This window comes from Cuculus canorus, chromosome 25, assembly GCF_017976375.1.
Source record: "Cuculus canorus isolate bCucCan1 chromosome 25, bCucCan1.pri, whole genome shotgun sequence".
NCBI lineage: Eukaryota > Metazoa > Chordata > Aves > Cuculiformes > Cuculidae > Cuculus > Cuculus canorus.
The window spans coordinates 1,292,924-1,314,701 of record NC_071425.1 but is presented as its reverse complement, the minus strand read 5'-3'; the positions used below and the strand labels follow the sequence as shown (position 1 = coordinate 1,314,701).

At 63.8% G+C, this 21,778-nt stretch overlaps 1 protein-coding gene and 1 long non-coding RNA gene across 2 annotated transcripts; both read left to right on the top strand.

Annotated features, from left to right (window-relative positions):
• Nucleotides 1–53: 53 nt before the first annotated feature.
• Nucleotides 54–5,066, top strand: LOC128854560 (uncharacterized). Its single transcript, XR_008453583.1, has 5 exons — nucleotides 54–399; nucleotides 653–1,076; nucleotides 1,670–1,789; nucleotides 2,457–2,585; nucleotides 4,713–5,066. It is a non-coding gene; the product is annotated as an uncharacterized LOC128854560 (long non-coding RNA).
• Nucleotides 5,067–6,483: 1,417 nt separating this feature from the next.
• On the top strand, nucleotides 6,484–17,638 carry TBKBP1 (TBK1 binding protein 1). The gene is made up of 11 exons (XM_054088456.1): nucleotides 6,484–6,644; nucleotides 7,772–8,006; nucleotides 10,555–10,779; nucleotides 10,849–10,971; nucleotides 11,051–11,155; nucleotides 11,588–11,741; nucleotides 11,819–11,979; nucleotides 12,069–12,118; nucleotides 15,349–15,467; nucleotides 16,409–17,136; nucleotides 17,358–17,638. The coding sequence occupies exons 3-11, from the start codon at nucleotides 10,558–10,560 to the stop codon at nucleotides 17,484–17,486; spliced, it is 1,791 nt and encodes a 596-aa protein (XP_053944431.1). The 5' UTR covers nucleotides 6,484–6,644; nucleotides 7,772–8,006; nucleotides 10,555–10,557; the 3' UTR covers nucleotides 17,487–17,638.
• Nucleotides 17,639–21,778: the final 4,140 nt, after the last annotated feature.

Here is a 21,778-nt window from a genome sequence, read left to right as displayed (position 1 = left end):
GTACACTGAGACAGTAGTGGAAACCAACCTCGTGTCTGTCCTCTTTGTTTTTGGGCTCTTTCTTGGGGTTTGGGGGTTTGTTGCAGTTCTCAAAGCGACGGCAGGGGCTTCGTGTGAGCGCGAGCTCGTGCCTCGTTATCCTTTCATCCCGTTACTGCTGGCTGAGGAGGGAGGGCCAAGGGTGTCTTTCATGGATTTAGTTTTTAAGAGATGCTTTTGCTGCCCGACAGGTTTAATTAATAGGATAAATCTTTCATTTATTGTTCTTTTCAAAGTGCCGTTTCAGCACTGGGAATGTAACGCGCTCGTCATGGCAGAGCCGGTGCCGGCGGCGGCTGAGCAGCCCTGGAGCTGGGGAAAAAGGAGGAGAGCGCGGCTGGAAACTGGGCGCTGCTGCAGGTGAGCACTGGGAGAAACTGGGAGCTGCTGGAGCCCGGGTACTGCTGGAATCTGTGGCTCCCCAGAAAGATTCTGAGGTGGTGTACTGCCCGGCAGCTCCACTCCAGCACTTTGGCATCCCCTTCCCTTCCCATCTCCTCTCTAATTGCAAACTTTGATCCCTAAAATGCCCACGAATTCAATCTTGAAGCGTTGGCTCCTGAATCAAATTCCTTTATTAACTTCATGTTGTCGATCTCTCTGTCGTACCCAGCGAAAGACGCTTTGGTGCTCATCTGCTTCCAAGAGCGAAGGTTCGGACTCACCATCACCGCGCCGGCTCCCACTGCCGATAACGACCGGGAAAGACCCGATACCCAACGGATCGGTAAGACCTCTTGCTTTCCCATTTAACTAATCGTTTTAAAACCTGCTTTATTTTTGTTTGCCTTAGTTTCCTCGCTGCTCCGTTTCCCCAGCGCCCGCCGCCTCCCTCCTGCCAGCACTCTTCCCCCGCCGCGGTGGCTCGGAGAGACGGCGTGGGTGTGCGCTCAATGAGCGCCGAGCGCCCGTTTCCTCTGCGGGAGCGCCGGAGGTGACAGCAGTGTGTCATCAGCCACCCTATTCCTGGGAGCAGGAGCTCGGGCTCTTCTCCCAACGCTGGATTTCATTCTCTCGCAGGCGACGGGTGGCTGGAGGTGAGCGGTGATGCGCCGAGCTCCCACGGGATGGCTGCGTCCCAACGCGGGGAGGAGAAAACCCCATTTCCCTGCAACCTTAGAGGGGAAAAAACAACCGACAGTTTGATTTTCCAGCCTGGGAGGTGACGCTGTGGCCTCGGCACCCTCCGGCTGTGGGTTGCGGGCGCTGTCTGGCACCGCCGGCACTTGCTGGACGCGGGGGTGACACAGGGGATGGGGTGGGAGCTGATGTCACCGCTCTGGAACGAACCCTTCCAGCTGAGGAGACCTTGATTTTCCTGCTGTTTTTCTTAACCCTGGGGCTGAGCCGCTGCTTGTGGGTGGTTTTCCGTGTTGCGGCGGTGGATGGTCCGTGTGCCGGCTTGTGGAAGCATCGGAGACAGGGAGCGTCCCCCCTGTGAAAGCCGGGTGGCTGCGGCGACAAAGGGGCTCTCCTGGCACAACCGGGACACCGGGGAGTTTGGATGCGAAACATCCAGCCTGCGAGCAGCCGGGAGCTGGATGTGCTGAGCCAGGAGCAGTGGGATCGTGGAAGGGCTGCGGTGACCAAGGTGCGGAGACTCACCAGGGTTTGTGCTCTCTGGTCACAGGATGCGATTTTCCCCTGTATCCTCCTCCGCTCGCTGCTCCGGGACCAGGATGGGATCGGGCACCGCCGGGGTTGTGCGAGGACTTTGCTTGCGTCCTGCCAGGCAGAGCCTGAGCCCACGGTGAGGAACGGCACAGACACGGAATTCCACCACCGCAGGCTCCAGGGATTCACACATCCATGCGTGCGGCTGCCTCTGTTTTCCAGCAAAGTCGCTCCATGCTTGGAGCCACGGGTTTTGGGGAGCCCAGAGCCGGCTGCGCTGGTGGCGGTCTCTGGGATGCGAGCACAAGGCTGGGAATGTCGCTGCAGCATTGGCGCTGGAGGCACGGGGCTGAGCTCCTCGCAGAAGGTGCTGCGGGTGCAGAGCGGGTGCTCGGACACCCCAGGATTCCCCCGGGGATGCCCGGAACAGGGCGGGGAGACCAGCGCGGTGCTGGATGCGAACGCGTAGGATGCGACCAAGAAAAATGTGGAGCCTTGGATGGGGCTTGGAGCAACCGGATCCAGTGGGAAGCGTCCCTGCCCGTGGCAGGGGTGGAACTGGATGGGCTTTGAGGTCCTTTCCAACCCAAACCATCCCACGATTCCGATTCTTGGCTGGGTGAGCCAAGCGGGAAAGGGTCTGAGGTTTTCTGCGTTGCGTTGCGTGGTTGCGAGGTCCCGTACAGACGCCTCCGCTCACAATCGCGCTCCCACAGCCGTGTCGGTGCCTGACGGTGGGAACAGCGTTCTGTGTTCTCACGTTTGGATGAATTTACTGCTCGGACTCGTGCCGGTGGTGGCAGGAGCTGATGGGATAGGAGGGAGAAGCCCATCCAGCCGCGGGCTCGTGATGGCCGCGGGTTATCAGCGTTCCCGGATAACGGAGGAGCTGCGCTGCCTCCGCCACGAATCCACGGGATCATTTTGCTCAGGTGAGTAAAACCTTTGTGGGATCTGCCGGGCTCCTCTTTTCCTCCTGAATGTCGATAACCAATGAGACGCTGTCCCTGAGGATGATGAAGGTGATGGTTTGGGATTCAAATGGTGTTTCGGTCACAGCTCAGGCCCCGTGCAGCCTCCGAGCACCGCGGATGCAGCTGGGACTCAGGAGGGATTGCTCTTCGCCTGCTCTCCGTCATTCCCTGCCGCGGGCATCGCGAAGTGCACCGATTAGCCGAGTCCTCGAGCATTCCCGAAATGCATTAGGGTTAAATAATTCAGTTACGGAGCTAAGATGGGGCTCTGGGAGCGAGAGCGGGAGAGAGCATGGAAACGCGGGAGGAGGCAGCTCAGCCCAGGGGCAAAAGCAGAGCTGCGCTGCAGGGAAGGGAGCGCGGGGACAGAGGCCCACGGAACATCCCAGGGGATGGAGAAATGGGGCTCTGAGCAGGAATTTGGAGCAGCTGAGGAGCTGGCAGAGCCCCTGGGCGGGGAGGGGGGCACTGGCGCGTCCTCTGCTGTGAGCAGAGCCCAGAGATGAAAGGCAAAGTCTGATGGGGTGAGCGTGGGGGGTCCTGCCCGCTTCCCTGATCCCTTCCCTGATCCCTTCCCTGCTCCCTTCCCTGCTCCCTCCCCACTTCCCTGCGCCCTTCCCTGATCCCTCCCTGCTTTTCCCTGATCCCTTTCCTGATCCCTGCCCGCTTCCCTGATCCCTTACCCGATCCCTGCTCCCTTCCCTGCCTCTCAGCTCCCACTGCACCGGGGAGAGCCCAAGGGAAGATCTGCAGCCTCAGGGAGAGCAGAGCATCCCAAGGGATGGATCCTGCTCTGCCCGTACCAGCGATCCCGCATGCTGCATTGAGGGGGTGCCACGGGGACCCCAAATCCCGGGATCTGGCGTAACGCTGGCTCTTGGATGGCCCTAAGGCCTCCCTCTGCCCTCCTCCTCTCCGCATGCGATGCAGCAGGAGCTCCCGGGATGGCTGCAAGGCTTTTCCTTAACGCCCAGTGGACTCCAGTGCCCTGCGTGCCGCCCGCGGGGTGGGATGCTGCGCCGCATCCCGCTGCTCCCGCTGCTCCCCAACGGGATGCTCATCCCTGGCTCAAACGCCTGTTTCCATCACGAGGCTGAGGCCACGCTGTTTTCTTTGCGTCAAAATTAACTTCCAACCTGATGGAAAAACCTTCATTTGCACTTCAAAGAGCCGAGTGGCATCTGCCAGGCGAGCCGGAGCGGAGCCGGAGCGGAGCCGGAGCTGAGCCGGAGCTGAGCCGGAGCTGGCACTCCTGTCTTCCAGGGTCTGTTTGCGGCACAGCCCGGCTCCTGCCCTCTCGGGTGTGGATGCTTCGGATCCACAGGGGTCTCCCACCTTCCAGCCCAGCCCTGCGACCCCCCGAGCTCTCGGGAGCTGCTGATTCCTCCCCACTATGTGCTGAAGGCAATGATTCCCTGGCACATATTCCAATGGGAATGGCTGGAAGGCCTGGAGCAGCCCAGTGCTTCCTCGGCATCAGCTTCCCAGAACCTCCTGGGTGTTGTGTTTCCAGCTCCAAACTTCTCCTTACGTGGTACCCAGCTCGCGCTCCAGGCATGGAATGGCATCTTGGCATCCCGGGAGCAGTAACCGGTCCATGGGATCCCCCGGCATCCCATGAGCAGTAACCATCCGTGGGACCCTCCGGCATCCCATGAGCAGTAACCGGTCCATGGGATCCCCCGGCATCCCGGGAACAGTAATGGTCCATAGGATCCCCCGGCATCCCATGAGCAGTAACCGGTCCATAGGATCCCCCGGCATCCCATGAGCAGTAACTGGTCCATGGGATCCCCCGGCATCCCGGGAACAGAACCCACTGATGCCAACCCAGGGAATCGGCTGTGCCACTGATAGCCCTAATCCTGCTCCGGTGGCAAATCTCCGTGTGCTGAATCACTGCGGCGCTCTCCCAGCGCAGCCCAGGCTCCATCCCAGCGATGATGCAGCCGCGCTAAACATAGAGCAGGGAAGGGGGGTCTGGGATTGGGCCCCCCCGGAGCCCCTCGTTGGGGTCTCCCCTCCCTTTGGGGCTCTGAGGGTGGGGGGACAGGACTGGGCGAAGCCACGAATCCTCTTCTCCAGGTTTGGCACCGGCATGACGGGAGCAGATGGCAGGGATGGAGGAGCGCACGGCGCTGACGGCACCCGGATCGCTGCGCCCCCCTGGTCCCCATCCCCAACACCCCCGGGATCCACGGATGCGGCCTCGGCAGGGATGCTGGTGCCATGGGGGGCAGCCGGTGCCGGGGGGGCTGTCTGTCTGTCTGTCCAGGCCTTGGGCTGGTTCCCCATCCAGGGGTGCAGGGCTCTATCCCAAGGGATGCAGGAATCTCTCCCCCATCCCAAAGGATGCAAGGGTCTGTCCCCCATTCCAAGGGATGCAGGGCTCTGTGCCTCCATTCCAAGGGGTGCAGAGGTCTGTCCCTCATCCCAAGGGATGCAAAGGTCTGTCCCCTATTCCAACGGATGCAGGGATCTCTCCCCCATCCCAAAGGATGCAAGGGACTGTCCCCCATTCCAAGGGGCGCAGGGCTCTGTGCCTCCATTCCAAGGGGTGCAGAGGTCTGTCCCCCATCCCAAGGGATGCAGGAATCTCTCCCCCATCCCAAAGGATGCAAGGGACTGTCCCCCATTCCAAGGGATGCAGGGATCTCTCCCCCATCCCAAAGGATGCAAAGGTCTGTCCCCCATTCCAAGGGGCGCAGGGGTTCGTCCCCCTGTCCTGGGGTTGCAGGGATCTGTTCCCGCATCCCAAGGGGTGCAGGGTTCTGTCCCTCCACCCCAGGGGGGGGATGCAGGTGTCTGATCCCCCCCATCCCAGTGGGGAAAAGGATGGATTCCCCCATCCTGGGGGCTGCAGGGCTCTGTTCCCCCCATCCCAGAGGATGCCGGGGTCTGTCCCTCATCCCGGGGGGTTTATTCCCCATCCTGGGGGGGTGCAGGGGTTGATCCCCTCATCCCGGGGGGCTCAGGGTCGGGGTCCCCATGGCGGGGGGGGCTCAGGCAGAGCCCCCGGCAGCAGCGGCGCTGGCGAAAGCAGAGCAGCTATTAATAACCCTGCGCAGCAAAGGGAAAAAAAGCTGTAATTCCATAATGGAAGCGGCTGGGAGAGAACAATTCAGGGAATAAAATGTTCCCGGGGATGGGGGGGGGAGAGAAAGGGGGGAGGCGATCCCAGCCCCCACACTGCTGCTCCCCCATTTCTTCCCCAGGGGAGAAGCGCCCCAGTGCCAGAGGGTCCTGAGGAGGAGGGGGGGTCCAGGGATTGGGGGAGTCCAGGGATTGGGGGGGTGGTCCTGGGGGGGGGAGGCAGCCCTGGGGGGTCGGGAAGAGGGAGGATGGGGATGGGGAGGGGGGTGGGGGGTGGTCCCAGGGATGGGGGGGATGGAAGAGATGGGATGGGGGAGACGGGAAGCTGGGATGGAGGGGATAGGGAGGGATATGGGGGGGGGGGGGGGAACAGGGCTGAGGGGGATGGGGGGGGTGGAATGGATGGGGTTGGGGGATTGGACCCCGGGATGGAGGGGATGGGGATGGATTGGGGGGACAGGGATGGGAGGAGGGGTTGGGGATGGGTGGGTGGTCCCAGGATGGAGGGGATACGGATGGATGGGGGGGGAGGGAAGAGGGGGTGGGGGTGTGCGGGAGAATGGGAATGGGGGGGACGGATCACTGGGATGGAGGGGATAGGGATGGATTGGGGGGGACGGGGAGGGACCGGGATGGGGGAGATGAGGATGGGGAGGGTGGTCCCGGGATGGAAGGGATGCGGGGGGCACCGGGATGGAGGGGATGGGGATGGGGGGGGTTGATCCCAGGGATGCGGGGGGTGGTCCCGGGGGGAGGGGCCGGCGGTCCCGGTGCCCACGTGGTTTCCCGGTGTCTCCGGAGCGGAAGAAGCGGCGGCGGGGGCGGCGGGGACCGACACCGGCACCGGCACCGGCACCGGCACCGGCACGGAGCCGCAGCCATCGCAGCCATCGCATCCACCGCCTCCCATCGCCTCCCGCCGCGGTGAGTGCGGCCCTGGGCCGGGCCGGGGGGTTCCGCGCTGCCCCCGCCGCGGTCCCGGCCTCCTCCGGCCCCGCCGCATCCGCTCCCCTCTGCCGCTGCCCGCGGGGCTCCTTCCTCCGCCCCACCTCAGCCCCGAACCCCTCCTGCGCCTCCATCTCCATCCCCATCTCCATCCCTCTCTCTGCCCTAAATCCCTATTGCTTCCCCATCCCTGTCCCTGTCCCCTCCTCTTCTCTGTCCTCATCCCCATCCCATCCACTTCTCCATCCTCATCTCCATCCCATCCCCATCCCCCTCTCTGTCTTCATCCTCCTCTCCATCCCTGTCCCCATTCCCTTCCTATCCCCATCTCCATCCCCGTCTCCATCCCCATCCTCTTCTCCATCCCCATCCCTCTCTCTGCCCTAAACCCCTATTGCTTCCCCATCCCTATCCCTGTCCCTATCCCCTTCTCATCTCTATCCTCATCCCCATCCCATCCCATCCCCATCCCCCTCTCTGACTCCATCCTCATCTCCATCCCTGTCCCTATTCCCTTCCTATCCCCATCTCCATCCCCGTCTCCATCCCGTTCCCCTCCCCATCTTCATTCTCATCTCCATCCCTGTCCCCATTCCCATCCCTTCGCATCCTATTCCCTTCCCTTCCGATCCCATCCCATCCCGTTCCCTTCCCATCCCATTCCCCTCCCCATCTTCATCTCTGTTCCTGTCCCCATCCTCTTCCCACCTCTACCCTCACCTCCATCCCTTTCCCATCTCCATCCCACCCCCCTCTCACACTCATCCCATCCCTGTCCCCATTCCCGTCCCTTCCCATCCCATCCCATCTCCATCTCCATCCCATTCCCATCCCATCCCCTTCCCATCCCGTTCCCCTCCTCATCTTCATCCTCATCTCCGTTCCTGTCCCCATCCCTTTCCCACCTCCACCCTCACCTCCATCCCTTTCCCATCTCCATCCCACCCCCTCTCCCCCTCATCCCTGTCCCCATCCCATCTCCATCCTCATTCCCATCTCCACCCCAAACCCCTCCCGGTTCCCCCCCCGGGCTTGGGGGCCACACTCCCCCCTTTGTGCCCCCCCCCGGTACCGGGAGCTCAGATCCGTTTTTGCTCTTTTTTAAGGCATTTCTGGGCCTCGAGGAGGAGCCGCTGCCGCAGGGACCTCCGCCGTTACCCCTGAAGCCTAATGACAACGCTGCCGTCTCCCACTGCCCGTCTCGTGGCCGAGCTCCCGTGCCCGCCGCGGCGCTCCTCCGGCGCTGCCCACACCACCGACGCCTGAGCCCCGCGTGCCCGCGCCGCAGCCCTGCCCAGCCCGCGCCGCCTCGCCCCGCGCCCGGGGCCCGCCGCCAGGCAGGTGTCACAGCACGGGGCAAGTGGGGAAACTGAGGCACGAGTTAGGGCGCAGTGGGGCCAGGACAGCAACTCTGGGTGCGGAGCTGCTGCGGAACCCTACGTATCCAAGAGGGAGAGGGTCCCATCCCTGCTCAGCACCAGGGGTGCCCCCTCCACCCCACACTGTGCCCCCTCCATCCCACACTGTGCCCCCAGAGCCACCGGCAGCGCTCGGGCAGGGGTCTGCGCACCCACTGCCCCCACAACAGGGAGTCACATTTTGACACCCGAGGTTTGGGGAGCTGCGGTTTGGCTCAATGACGTGCCTCAGTTTCCCCAGATGGGATGATGGGGTGAGCAGAGCCCCCCTCCCATCCATCACTGGGGGGGGGCAGATTTAAGCCCCTCAAATTGGGGAGTTTGGTGGTATTTCATTCCTCCGTGAATCTGCGCCGGGGCGGCTGGTTGGGGGGGTCTGTGCCGTGGGGCTGGGGGTGCCGGGGTGGGGCTGACCCCCAGCTGCACCCGGGGCTCGGGGGGGGCAGCGTTCTGTGTGTCCCCCCCCTCGAAACACCCCACAGGCGTCTCCTCCCTCTCCCGGCGCTGCGTTATGAATTATTGGTGCGGTGCAGCTCCCGGATGTCGGCACGCGCCGGCGGAGCTGCTGCCGGAGCCCCCGGGCGTGATCCCCCTCCTCCCGGGCTGTGCCAAAGCCCTGAGACCCCCGGTGGCAGCAGCTTTTGGGACCCTCTCCCACCTTTTGGGACCTTCTTCCACCCTTTTGGGACCCTCTCCCACCCCTTCAGGACCTTCTCCCAACCTTTGGATCCCTCTCCCACCTTTTTGGGACCTCTTCCACCCTTTGATCCTCTCTCCCATCCTTTTGGGACCCCCTCCCACCCTTTGAGACCCCCTCCCATCCTTTGATCCCCTCCCCCATCCTTTTGGGACCCTCTCCCCCCCTTATGATCCCCTCTCCCCCACCTTTGATCCCCTCTCCCCCCCTTTGATCCCCTCTCCCCCCACTTTGAGACCCTCTTCCCCCCTTTGATCCCCTCTCCCCCCCCTTTGATCCCCTCTCCCCCCCTTTGATCCCCTCTCCCCCCTCTTTGATCCCCTTTCCCCCCCTTTGAGCCCCTCTCCCCCCCTTTGATCCCCTTTCCCCCTCTTTGATCCCCTTTCCCCCCCTTTGATCCCCTCTCCCCCCTCTTTGATCCCCTCTCCCCCCTCTTTGAGCCCCTCTCCCCCCCTTTGATCCCCTCTCCCCCCCCTTTGAGCCCCTCTCCCACCCTTTGGGACCCCTGCCCGCGCTTTCGAGCCAAATCCTCACCGGGGATGCGATCCCGCAGCCCCGTGCGGTGCATCAGAGCAGCCCGAGCAGGATCAGGCCCCTCGGCGGTGTTTTGGGGGGGCCGTGCCCGGGGGCAGCGGTGGTACCGGTATATGGGGCACGGAGGCGTGGGAAGCCGGGAAGCCGCTGGCGTGCGGCACGGGGCAGGAGGCAGCGGCACCGCCGCTATTTCTGGCCCTGACTCCCCAGGGGGGAGAGTCCCCGCATCCCCCCGGGACCCCCGTCCCCACCCCGTGGCCGTGGCTTGGCCGGGGCTCCGCTCCATCCCAGCGGACACTCGGGATGGGGGACGCTGCTGGTGCCCAGGACCGACCCCGCTCCATGGCTGTGGGGTGCGCTGAGCCCCCCGGACCCCCCGCCGGCCCCCACGGAGCCATCAAAGCTCCCCCTGCTCCGGGGTGGACCCCCTGTTCCCACAGCCCCGGGGGCTGCGGCTGCCCTGGCTGCGTGCATCCCTGGTGTCTGTCTGTCCATCCGTCTGTCTGTCCATCCCTCAGGCAGGACATGGACTCTATGTTCGTCCCTGCCATGGGGTCCCTGGTGTCTGTCTGTCTGTCCATCCATCCATCCCCCAGGCAGTACGTGGACTCTATATTCATCCCTGCCATGGGATCACTGCCGTCTGTCTGTCCGTCCATCCCTCAGGCAGGACATGGACTCTATGTTCGTCCCTGCCATGGGGTCCCTGGTGTGTGTCTGTCTGTCTGTCCATCCGTCCGTCCGTCCATCCATCCATCCCCCAGGCAGCATGTGGCCTCTATGTTGATCCCTGCCGTGGGGTCACTGGTGTCTGTCTGTCTGTCCGTCCATCCATCCCCCAGGCAGGACATGGACTCTATGTTCGTCCCTGCCATGGTGCCACTGGTGTCTGTCTGTCTGTCTGTCTGTCTATCCACCCCCAGGCAGGACGTGGACGCTATCTTCGTCCCCGCCATGGGGTCACTGCTGTCTGTCTGTCTGTCTGTCCATCCCTCAGGCAGAACAAGGACTCTATTTTCATCCCTGCCGTGGGGTCACTGGTGTCTGTCTGTCTGTCCATCCATTCCCCAGGCAGGACGTGGCCTCTATGTTCATCTCTGCCACGGGGTCACTGGTGTCTGTCTGTCCGTCTGTCCGTCTGTCCGTCCATCCCCCAGGCAGGACGTGGACTCTTATGTTCATCTCTGCCGTGGGGTCACTGCCGTCTGTCTGTCCGTCTGTCCGTGCACCCCCCAGGCAGGACATGGACTCCATGTTCGAGGACGACATCAGCATCCTGACGCAGGACGCTCTGGGGCCGGACGAGGATTGGCTCGACAGCCCCAACACCGACCTCTCGGGTGAGATGTGCTCAGCGTCGCACTTCGCCCTCATCACCGCCTACGACGACATCAAGAACCGCTTGACGGGACTGGAGAGGGAGAACTCCACCCTCAAGCGCCGCCTCAAGATGTACGAGGTCAAGGTGAGGGGGGTCACGAGGGAGCCGGCGTGGGGGGCACCGGGGGTCCCCACTGATGCCTCTGCCCCCCAGTACCCGCTGATCGGCGAGTTCGGGGAGGAGCGCATCTTCTCCCTCTACGAGGCCAAGGAGACGTCGCTGCTCAAGAGCGAGAAGGCGTCGCTGCAGCAGCAGCTCAATCAGTTCCAGCACGAGGTGAGGGGCGCCGGTGGGGTTGGGGGGTGCAGGGGGGGTCCCTGAGCTGCCCATTCACCCCCTCCCGGTTCTCCTGCAGCTCCAGAAGAGCAAAGAGAGGGAGGAGCAGCTGGAGGAGATGATCCAGGCCTACGAGAAGCTGTGCGTGGAGAAGGCAGACCTGGAGACCGAGCTGGGAGAGATGGTGGGTGCTGGCGGGGAGCGCTGCCTCGGGATAGCGGGGTCCCCCCCGGTGGTTTCTCCATCCTGTGGGGCTGCTGGTGCCGCGGAACACGGGTCCAGGGGAGGTCGTGGCCGTTTGTCCTCATCGTGGCCACATTGGGGGTTGTAGAGATGCGCACGGCTCGGCTTTATCTTCCGGCGTCGCCGACGGACACTCACGGTGCCACCAGTGTGTGTTCCCCATCCAGCACTGCATCCTTCCACCACCGCATCCCACGGGATGCTCTGCCCGCCGGGACACCCGGCGCTCTGCTGGGCTGGGGACGGTGCCCGACCCCGCGGGGACCCCCTGGGATGGACCCCCTGGGATGGACCCCCTGGGATGGGGAGCAGGATGAACCCCGGAGCGGGCGCGTTGCCGGCGGCGCTGATCCGTCTCCCCATCCTCGGGCAGCGAGCGCTGGTGGAGACGCACCTGAGCCGCATCCGGAGTTTGGAGCAGCAGCTGCGGCAGCGCGACGGCGGCGCCTTCGCCGGGCTGAGCGCCCCTCTGCCCGGGCAGGAGGTGCCTTTCCTCGCCCTGCACCCCAACCCCGGCCTGAGCCACGGTGAGCTGAACCCCCTCCCCGCCCCGCGGTCCCCCCCTGGGCTGCGCGGCGGGCGCTGAGCGGTGCCGTCGCCGCAGTGCTGGAGCGCGCCGGCGGCTGGCAGAGCCGCGGGCTGGACGCCGAGCTGGAGGCGGCGCGGCAGGAGACCCAACGCGCCCAACACCGCGAGGAGCACCTCAAAGCCGAGTGCGAGCGGCTGCAGGCGGAGCTGAAGCACCTGCAGGACACGCGGGAGCAGGTACGAGGCGGGGGGCACCGCGCGAGGAACCCCCACCGGGGACCCCAACCCATCCCCGCGGGCGCTGACGCAGTGTCCGGTCCCGCCAGGAGCAGTCGGAGCGCGACATGGCCTGGGTGAAGAAGGTGGGCGACGACCAGTAAGTGCTGGGGGTGAACTGGGGAGAGGGGTGGGGGTCCCCATGGGGCGGGGAGGGATGGGGCACGCCGGGAGCTCGGGCACCGCCGCGTCCAGGGGGATGCGGGGAGGGGGATGCAACGCACCCGCTGCGCCCCGGGGGTTGGAGTGGAACGGCGGTCCCGGTGCAGTGTGGCCACAGTCCGGTGTGCGGCACCGTACGGTCTGCGTGGTGCTGGCGCGGTGAGTGTGCCGCTGCCTCCAGAGGGCACTGACGGATTGTGGCTGCCGAGCGGTGCCGTGCAGCGCCATGCAGTCACCACGCAGCACCGTGCAGTGCCAAACTGTGCCGTGCAGCACCGTGCAATCACCATACAGTATCGTGCAGTGCTAAACTGTGCCATACAGCACCGTGCAATCACCATACAGTATCGTGCAGTGCTAAACTGTGCCATACAGCACCGTGCAATCACCATACAGTATCGTGCAGTGCTAAACTGTGCCATGCAGCACCGTGCAATCACCATACAGTATCGTGCAGTGCTAAACTGTGCCATACAGCACCGTGCAATCACCATACAGTATCGTGCAGTGCTAAACTGTGCCATACAGCACCGTGCAGTCACCATACAGCACTGTGCAGTGCCAAACTGTGCCACGCAGCACCATGCAGTGCCGAGCTGTGCCGTGCAGCACTGTGCAATCACCACACAGCACCGTGCAGTCACCGCATAGTGCCGAGCTGTGCCATGCAGCACCGTGCAATCACCATGCAGCACCGTGCAGTGCCGAGCTGTGCCATGGGCAGTGCGGAGCCGTGCCGGGCAGCACCAGGACCACATCCCGGCCTCTCAGGGTCCCCGACTGCCCCTTCTCCGGTTCCCTCTGACCCCTCACCAAACCGCACCGGTGGTGTTTTCCGTTGCACCCGTGTAACCGGGTGCGGCACATGGCGGGTGTGGGGTCTCCACTGTGGCTGCGTCCCTCGCTGGGGACAAGGAGGGGACACCCCATCCTTCACCCCCGAGCACCCGGATTTGGGGGGTTTTGGCCAGGACCCCCCCAAACCCCCTGGAAGGGCTCCGAGGAGGCAGCAGTGCTGCCCCAAACCCCCCCCGGTGGGACCCATCCTGCGCTCGCAGGGTGCGAAGCCGCTTGGGGGGACGTTACGGATCATTAGGGAACGCTGCTGCGGGGATGTGGCAGCGGGACTTCGCGCCCCCGTCACCCCCATAACGCGGCGCTGGGCAGGATGCGCGGCACCGCGTCCGCGGGCAGCGGCGATGCCAACCGGCGCTGAGCTGTGGACAGATAGAAGGTGACGCGCGAGGCCTCGCCGCGAAGGTGCTGCGGTGTTTGGGGGGGGATGTCCCCCCCTTCTCTTTTTTTCCCCTTCTCTTTTCTTTCCCCCTTCTCTTTTTTCCCCCTTCTCCTTTTCCCCCCATTCTTTTTTTTCCCCTTCTCTTTTTTTCCCCTTCTCCTTTTTCCCCTCCTTCTCTTTTCCCCCCTTCTCTTTTCTTTCCCCCTTCTCTTTTTTTCCTTCTCTTTTTCCCCCTTCTCTTTTTCCCCCTTCTCTTTTTCCCCCTTCTCTTTTTCCCCTCTTCTCTTTTTCCCCCTTCTCTTTTTCCCCTTCTCTTTTTTCCTTCTCTTTTTCCCCTTCTCTTTTTTTCCACATGGGGCTCAGGGGGGGTCTGGATGCAACCGCACCGGCATCGCCGGGGACTGATCCCCATCTCACGCGCATCTCAAAGTGTGTGTGTGGGGGGGTCCCTTATAACCCCCCCTGTGCTCCCCCGACTTCATTTCCCACACAGCTCAGCCCCATAGGTCGAGGTCGCCCCCCCCGTGCTGCCTCTTCAGGATGGGGTCCCTCCCTCCCTGCCCCCAATATCCATCCCCCACCTTTGGGGGGGGTGGGGGTGGGAGGAGGAACCCCCAAATAAATCAAATTCCAAAGATTTGTTTTATTTCCCAACCTCCCCTCGGTTTGGAGCCCCACTTCTCCAAGTCAGGGTGGGGAAACTGAGGCACGGGCGGCTCCAAACCCCGAGCTCCGGGGGCACCTTCCCCCCCCCCCTTCCCTCCCTTCTCTTTTCTTCTAAATAGGGCTCTTTTTTTGTATCCTGCTCCTCTCCACTGCCTTTTTTTTTTTGGTGTAAAAGGTGCTTTATCGGCGCTTTCCATCTCCGGGTGACTTTTGAGGCTGTTTTTTGCTGGTTTACTCGCCGTGCCGCGGCCGGGGGGGTCCCTAACACCCCCCATCTCTTTTATTTTGGTTCCTTTTTCTCGGTTTTGGCCCTTTTTCCTTTGTCCTTTCCGAGGTCTCGGCTCTTCCTGCTGGCTCTTGGCCCCGTAATCGCGGGGGCCAAACCGAGGGGCGACTCCGGGATTCCCCCCAGGAGGATGGGGGGTGATGGGCACTGCTTTCTGCTGCCCCTCCAGCTGGGCCTGGGGGGGTGTCCCCCTCCAGGTGCTTTTTGGGGGTCACCCAGACCCCACCCCTGCACCGAGCCACCCAAAAAGCCTCGCAGAGCCCCGAGTGCCACCGGCGCTGCCGTTCGGGGGCTTCGTCCCCACTCCTCGCTGTGGTTTCCTCTCTTTTCCTCCTTTTTCCTCTTTCCTCTCTTTTCCTCTCTCCCTCTCTTTTCCTCTCTTTCCTCCGTTTTCCTTCCTTTTCCTCTTTTCCCTCTTTTCCTCCCTTTTCCTCTTTTTTCCTCTTTTTCCCCTCTTCCCCTCCCTTTTCCTTTCTTCCCTTTTCCTCTCTTTCCTCCCTTTTCCTTCCTTTTCCTCCCTTTCCTCCCTTTCTTCTCTTTTCCTTCCTTTTCCTCTTTCCTCACTTTCCTTCCCTTTTACTCTTTCCTCTCTTTTCCTTCCTTTTCCTCTTTCCTCTCTTTCCCTCCCTTTTCCTCTCTTTCCTCCCATTTCCTTCCTTTTCCTCCCTTTTCCTCTTACCCCTCTTTTTCTCCCTCTTCCTCTTTTATCCTCTTTTTTCCTCTTTTTTCCCCTCTTTCCTCCCTTTTCCTTCCTTTGCCTTCCCTTTCCTCTTTTCCTCCCTTTCCTCCCTTTCCCTCTTTCCCCTCTTTTTCTCTTTTCCTCCCTTTCCTCTCTTTTCCTCCCTTTTCCTCTCTTTCCTCCCTTTTCCTTCCTTTCCCTCCCTGTCCTCTCTTTTCCTCCCTTTCCCTCCCTTTCCCCTCTTTTCCTCTTTCCCCTCTTCCCCTGCTTCGCCGCGGTGACGCTTTGTCCCCGCCGCAGGGTCAACCTGGCGTTGGCCTACACGGAGCTGACGGAGGAGCTGTGTCGCCTGAGGAACCTCAGCTCCCTGCAGAGTCAGATCCTCCGCGCCCTCCTGCAGGAGAAGAGCCTCAACGGCGGTAAGGGAACCCCCGCCCCGCAGCGTGCCTCAGTTTCCCCATCTCCGACTGCAGCCAGCAGTGAGATGGTGCTGGGGAGGAGGAGGGGGGCACCGCGTGGCTGGGCTGGATGGGGCTGGGATGCAAAAATTGAGGAGAGCGCACCGGTTGCCCTCATTCTCTATCCAGTGAGGAGCTCCTGTATGTGTCCATCTTGGGGTGCATCCCTCCCCAAGAGCATCCATCCATGGGCGCATCCAACCATGGAGCTTCCAACCATGGAGAACCCTCCCCAAGGGCATCCATCCATCAAGTATCCCTCCCCAAGAGGATCCCTCCCCAAGAGAACCCATCCATGGGAGCATCCAACTATGGAGCACCCAACCATGGAGCACCCATCCATAGAGCACCCATCCATGGAGCACCCAACCATAGAGCACCCAACCATGGAGCACCCATCCATAGAGCACCCATCCATGGAGAAACCCATCCATGGAGCACCCATGCATGGAGAAACCCATCCATGGAGCACCCATCCATGGAGAAACTCATCTATGGAGCACCCAACCATAGAGCACCCATCCATGGAGAAACTCATACATGGATCACCCAACCATGGAGCACCCATGCGTGGAGCACCCAACCATGGAGCATCCATCCATGGAACACCCAACCAGGGAGCACCCAACCATGGAGCACCCATCCATGGAGCATTCATCCATGGAGCACCCATCCATGGAGCACCCATTCATGGAGCATCCAACCATGGAGAAACCCATCCATGGAGAAACCTATCCATGGAGCACCCAACCAGGGAGAACCCATCCATGGAGCACCCACCCATGGATCACCCATCCAAGAGCATCCAGCCACGCAGTGCCCGTCCCCCCGTCCCCCTGTGATGCCCGTGGGCGCCGCAGGACATTTTCGGCTCTGACGGGGGGTTATTTTCTGCCCCGCAGGTCAGCGCCACTCCCCGCTGTCGCAGTGCCACTCTCCGGCGCAGCAGCGCCGCTCGCCCGCCCCGCAGTGCCCCTCGCCCGTCCCGCCGGGCCGCTCGCCAGCACCGCAGTGCCAATCGCCGGCGCTGCAGCGTCGCTCGCCGGGACCCCCGACCCAATCCCCGGCGCAGCAGCGCCGCTCGCCAGCCCCGTGCCAGTCCCCCGCCCAGCAACGCCGCTCGCCCGTGCCCGCGGCCACCCAGTCGCCCGCCCAGCAGCGCCGCTCGCCAGCTCCGTGCCCGTCGCCCGCTTCGGCATCACCGCACCGCCTGCCCGGCGAGAGGATGGAGTTGGGCTACGCCAAACCCTCGAGCCGCCACGTCAAAGCCGGATTCCAGGGTCGCCGCAGCTACTCGGAGGTGAGCAACGTGGCCCTGTACCAGCAGAGCCGCTCGCTTTGGCTCCAGCCCGAAGCGTCGACGCTCCCCAAACCGCGGGCGTACGGCGAAGTGTACCTGGGGGCGCCGGGAGCCCCCCTGAGCGCCCACGAGCCCTTCGAGGAGCACGTGCGCTTCGAGAAGCAATCGTCGGACGAAGAGGAGTGGGCGCTGCCCAGTCCCCCCAGCCCCGAGGCCGGCGCCATACGCTGCGCCTCTTTCTGCGCCGGCTTCCCCGACGCCGACGCCGCGCACCGGACGGCCGCTGCGTACGCCCGCGCGGAGCACGCCCAATCCTGGCCTTCCATCAATGTAAGTGGGACCCTCTCCCCGCGGGATGGGCGCGGTGGGGTGGGAGAGGCGAGGGAACGCCATCGCCGCGCGGGTTGGGTGATGGCCGGGCAGCGTGCCTCAGTTTCCCCATCTCTGCGCGGCATCCCAGAGGGTGGGGAGGAGGAGGAGGGGGAAAAGGGGGGGTTGTGGCCGCCGTGGGGAGCGGGTGAAGGGGCTCAGCGCCGCGCTGTGCCCCGCAGCTGCTGCTGGAGACGGTGGACTCGGAGGTGCGGAGCTGCCCGCTGTGCCAGCTCGCCTTCCCCATCGGCTACCCGGACGCTGCCCTGGTGAAGCACATCGACTCCCACCTGGAGAACAGCAAGATCTGAGCCTTCCTCCCTTCCGTCCCCCCCACCCCCATCTTTGGATGCTGCATGAAAACACACGAGGAGCGACACGGCTCCCAAAATACCTCCAAGTCTTCAGTAGCTACGGAAAGACTGAGCACCCCCCGACCCCGGAGCCCCCCCCGATCCCCCCAAGTGGGGCTCCTCCGCTCCCGCCTCGCCCCATCCCTGTATGCACACGGGGTTTGGATGCTTGAATTGGGGCAACGCCAGCCCGGGGGGGCGCCTGGAGGGGACATCTCTGCGCCCTTGGGTGTCATCTGCACCCTTGGGTGTCATTTGCACCCTTGGGTGTCACCGCTTGATCTCAGGGAGGATCCGAGGGGCCGGGATTTGGCCCCCCAGGATGCAGGAGAAAGGAAAGGGCTGACTCTTCCTCGGCTCCTTGGGGCAGAGTTGGGGTTGGGGGGGGTTGGGGGGGGGGCAGCTGCTTGTTCTCGGTCCCCTTTGCCCCCTCCCACCGGTTCAAGCATCTTTTACATTAAAAGCCCCCCCTTTCCCCCCCAATTCCTTCCCCTCCCCTTCCCACAACGATGCTGCTGAGAAATGAACCCCACGGCGCGGCATGGACCCCCCCATTGAGTTGGGCTCCGTGGCCTGGGGGGGGTCTCCTCTGACCCCCACCCCGGGCTGAGGAGGGGGGACAGTGCAGCCCCCCCCTTCCCCCAATTTCCCCCTTCCACGGGGTCCCCCCCCCATCACCCCTGTGCCCCCCACTTTCAATCTACCTCAAAGCTGCCAGGAGAGGGGGGGTCCACGGCGCCGTCCCCCCCGCCGAGCTGCTCCACGCTGCATGTTCCCCCCCGTGCCACAGCGCGTACCCCCCGTCACGCACCCCTCGGGGGTTCGGCTGGGTGTGACCCCCCCCCCCCACATACACCCCAACATTGCACCGGGACCCCCCGAGCGGAGGGAACCGCGCTCGCTGCGATGCCACCGACTCCAATAAAACCCTCCCAGTGCCCAAAACTCCTCTCGGGGTACCAGGGGGGGGACTGGGGGTGCCCCCAGGCTGGGGAAAGGAGTGGGTGGGCTATGGGTGACCCCCAGGCTGGGGAAAGGGGTGGGTGGGCTATGGGTGCCCCCCCAGGGCTGGGGATGGGGGTGGATGGGCTATGGGTGCCCCCCAGGGCTGGGGAAGGGGGTGGGTGGGCTATGGGTGCCCCCCAAGGCTGGGGAAGGGGGTGGGTGGGCTATGGGTGCCCCCAGGGCTGGGGAAGGGGGTGGGTGGGCTATGAGTGCCCCCCAGGGCTGGGGAAGGGGGTGGGTGGGCTATGGGTGCCCCCCAGGGATGGGGAAGGGGGTGGGTGGGCTATGGGTGCCCCCCAGGGCTGGGGAAGTGGTGGGTGGGCTATGGGTGCCCCCCAGGGCTGGGGAAGGGGGTGGGTCTCCCTCCAAAGCAGCCCAGGTGGGGGGCACCCCGTAGGGTTTGGGGGCACCCCATGGGGTTTGGGGGCACCCTGTAGGGTTTGGGGGCTGCGGGTGGGATCCTCCTGGTGATCGGGGGTGGGAATGGGCTGCTTTGGGGAGCCCCGTCCCTCCCACCGTGGGTCCCACCGCTGAGCTCTGCTCCTCCGCGTGGTTGTCGGGTCCGCAGCCCTTTGGGGGGGTCGGGGCGTGCTCCCTCCAGCTGGTTTTGCACCCTGGGGGGATGCGACCGCACAGCCTCAGTGCTGAGACCCCCCCTAAACCCCTCTGCTCTCAGCCAGTCCCCCCACACACACACACACTGCCAACCCTGTCTCGGGCAGGGAGCATCGCTGTGATGAGTTGTGACCGTTCTCTGCGCCCTGGGCCCAGCGGGGGCTGCAGGGGCTGCAGGGGCTGCGTCCCAGCACGGAGTGGGGCGCGGAGCCGCTTCTCAGCCGCTGCGGCAACGATGGTGTGAAGGAGATGGGCTGCGCGCCAGCTCGAGGCAGCGGGCGTTATCAGAGCTGATCGCTGCAGCTGGCAGGGGAGGAAGAGCTGAGCCGGATTTGGCCCCTCGGACGGGCACCGGCAGAGAGGGCACAAAGGGGCAGAGCTGGGGGGGATGCAGTGACCCCCGTGGGGCTGCGGGGAGGGGGTCCCCAAAAGAGCCAACTGGGGTGGGGGGGGTTGCACCCACCCTGGGACGAAGCCTGATTTGCAACCAGGGCGGCGTCGAGGGTAACCGCGCTCCTTCTCTGCCCGCTCCCCAGTTTGGACTGGAAATGCACTGGGATGGGGGTGGCTCTGTCCCATCACCCACTTTTCCACCCCCCCCTCTTTGGGTCCTCTTTCTTTTTTTGAAATCACGTGATAAATGTCAAACGTCTCCTGCCTTTACTCATCCTGACACCGGCTCAGCACCGCTTTCCTCCGGGGGCGGCAGCCGCTGAGTCAGGAGGACTCTGGGCTCCCCCCTGGGCCGCGGGGACCCCCGTCCCCCCCAAAAATCCACCATCCCCTCTCCATCTCCCGGGACACGCGGGGGAACACGCCAGGATGAGGAGCCCACGCGGGGCAGGGGCACCCCCAGCCCGAGATGCTCGCGGGGCTTTGGGGTGGTGGTACCCTGAGGTTGGGGTCTTCTCGGACTGCCGCTGTGCTTCGGCCAAACATCTCCCCACGAGGTGTGGGAGAGTTGGGGTTCAGCCTGGAGAAGAGAGGGCTGTGGGGAGACCTTAGAGCAGCTTCCAGGGCTGAAAGGGGCTCCAGGAAAGCTGGGGAGGGGCTCTGGATCAGGGGGTGCAGGGATAGGATGAGGGGAACGGTTTTGAGCTGAAAGAGGGGAGATGGAGATGAGATCTTGGGGAGAAATGTTTTGCTGTGAGGGTGGGGAGGCCCTGGCCCAGGGTGCCCAGAGCAGCGGTGGTGCCCCATCCCTGGAGGGGTTCCAGGCCAGGTTGGATGGGGCTCGGAGCCCCTGATCCAGTGGGAGGTGTCCCTGCCCATGGATTCAAACTGGATGGGCTTTGAGGTCCCTTCTCACCCAAACCACCCCATGATTCTACAGTGCCGTGAGCAGGATGTGGGCGCATCACCCCCCACCCCCCTCTTTACCCATTAGGATCCCCCTCCTCATCCTGCTCTGCACGGGGGACGCCCTAAGCCACCTCCACTGGCGATGCCTCCCGCGCCCACCGGAGCCCCGTGCCTCAGTTTCCCTCTCCCCACCGCCCGCAGGGCAGGGCGAGCGGGGGTGCCCGGGGGAGGGGGGTTGTGTGGCCCCGTTTCCTCTGACTCCCCGGGTGACGCTGCCTACTCAGCACCTCGCCGGAGCTGCCACCCGCAGCGCTGGGCTGTGGTTTTGGTCTCACCCTCACCCCCCCCACCCCGCCAGGGCTGCAGGGCTTTCGCCTGGGGTGCCCGCGAACCTGGGGGTGCGCTGCGCCGTAGGGTGCCTGAGCGCCTCGCAGGGCGCCGGGTGCTGCGATGCCACCACTGTGACACCCCCTGCTGCAGTCCTGGTCCCCAAACCCACCCCAGAGCCCCTCGGTGGTGTCATCCCTGCCCCAAGGATGCTCAGGGGGGGACGTGGCCCCACTGTCCCCACGGCTCAGCACCCGGGGCTGTGTGTCCGGCAGCATCGCCCCCCACGCCCCGCAGCATCTGGGGACCAGGACACCGTGTGGCCGTGCCAGGAGGGTCCTGCAGGCAGCAGGGGGTGGGGGGGATAATACTGGGGGGCTCAGGGGGGCTCACTGGGGGTCAGCCTGGAGCTGTACATCCCCACTGCAGCCCGGCTGCGGTGACAAGGGATGTGCCGTACCCGCACCGGCGGGGATGCGGGGGCTTCCCGCAGCGGCAGGGGTTGGGGTCCAGCTCCTCCGGCTCATCCTGAGGGTGACAAGAGCATCCCCAGGGATTATGTCCAGCGGCGTCACATCCGCTGCACAGGACATTGTCCCCCAGACCCCCCTGCAGCCCCCTCCCCACCCGGCGCGGTGCCCCCTCCGCAGCACTGGGGCTCCGCGCTCACACCTCGCTCTTTCCTATGCGGCAACTTTCTTATTATATATTTTTCCCCTGGTGAAAAAAAACCCTCTTATTTTGGGCAGGTTGAAAAGTTTCTTTTTCCAGCTGGTTTTGGTTTTGGTTTGGTTTTTTTTCTTTTCTTTTCTCGGCGTTTCTCTCATTTAGGGGAAAATCAAAGTGGTTCTCGGGGCTCGCTTTCTCCTGCAGTTGGGGCGCAGGGTGGGGGGGGGGTGACCAGGGATGCTCCTGCCTTATTGCTGTGTTTGGGGTCAGCTTCGAGCGGTGACAACTGGATTTGGAGAGGTGTGTGCCATGAAGGGGATTCTCTGATGTCT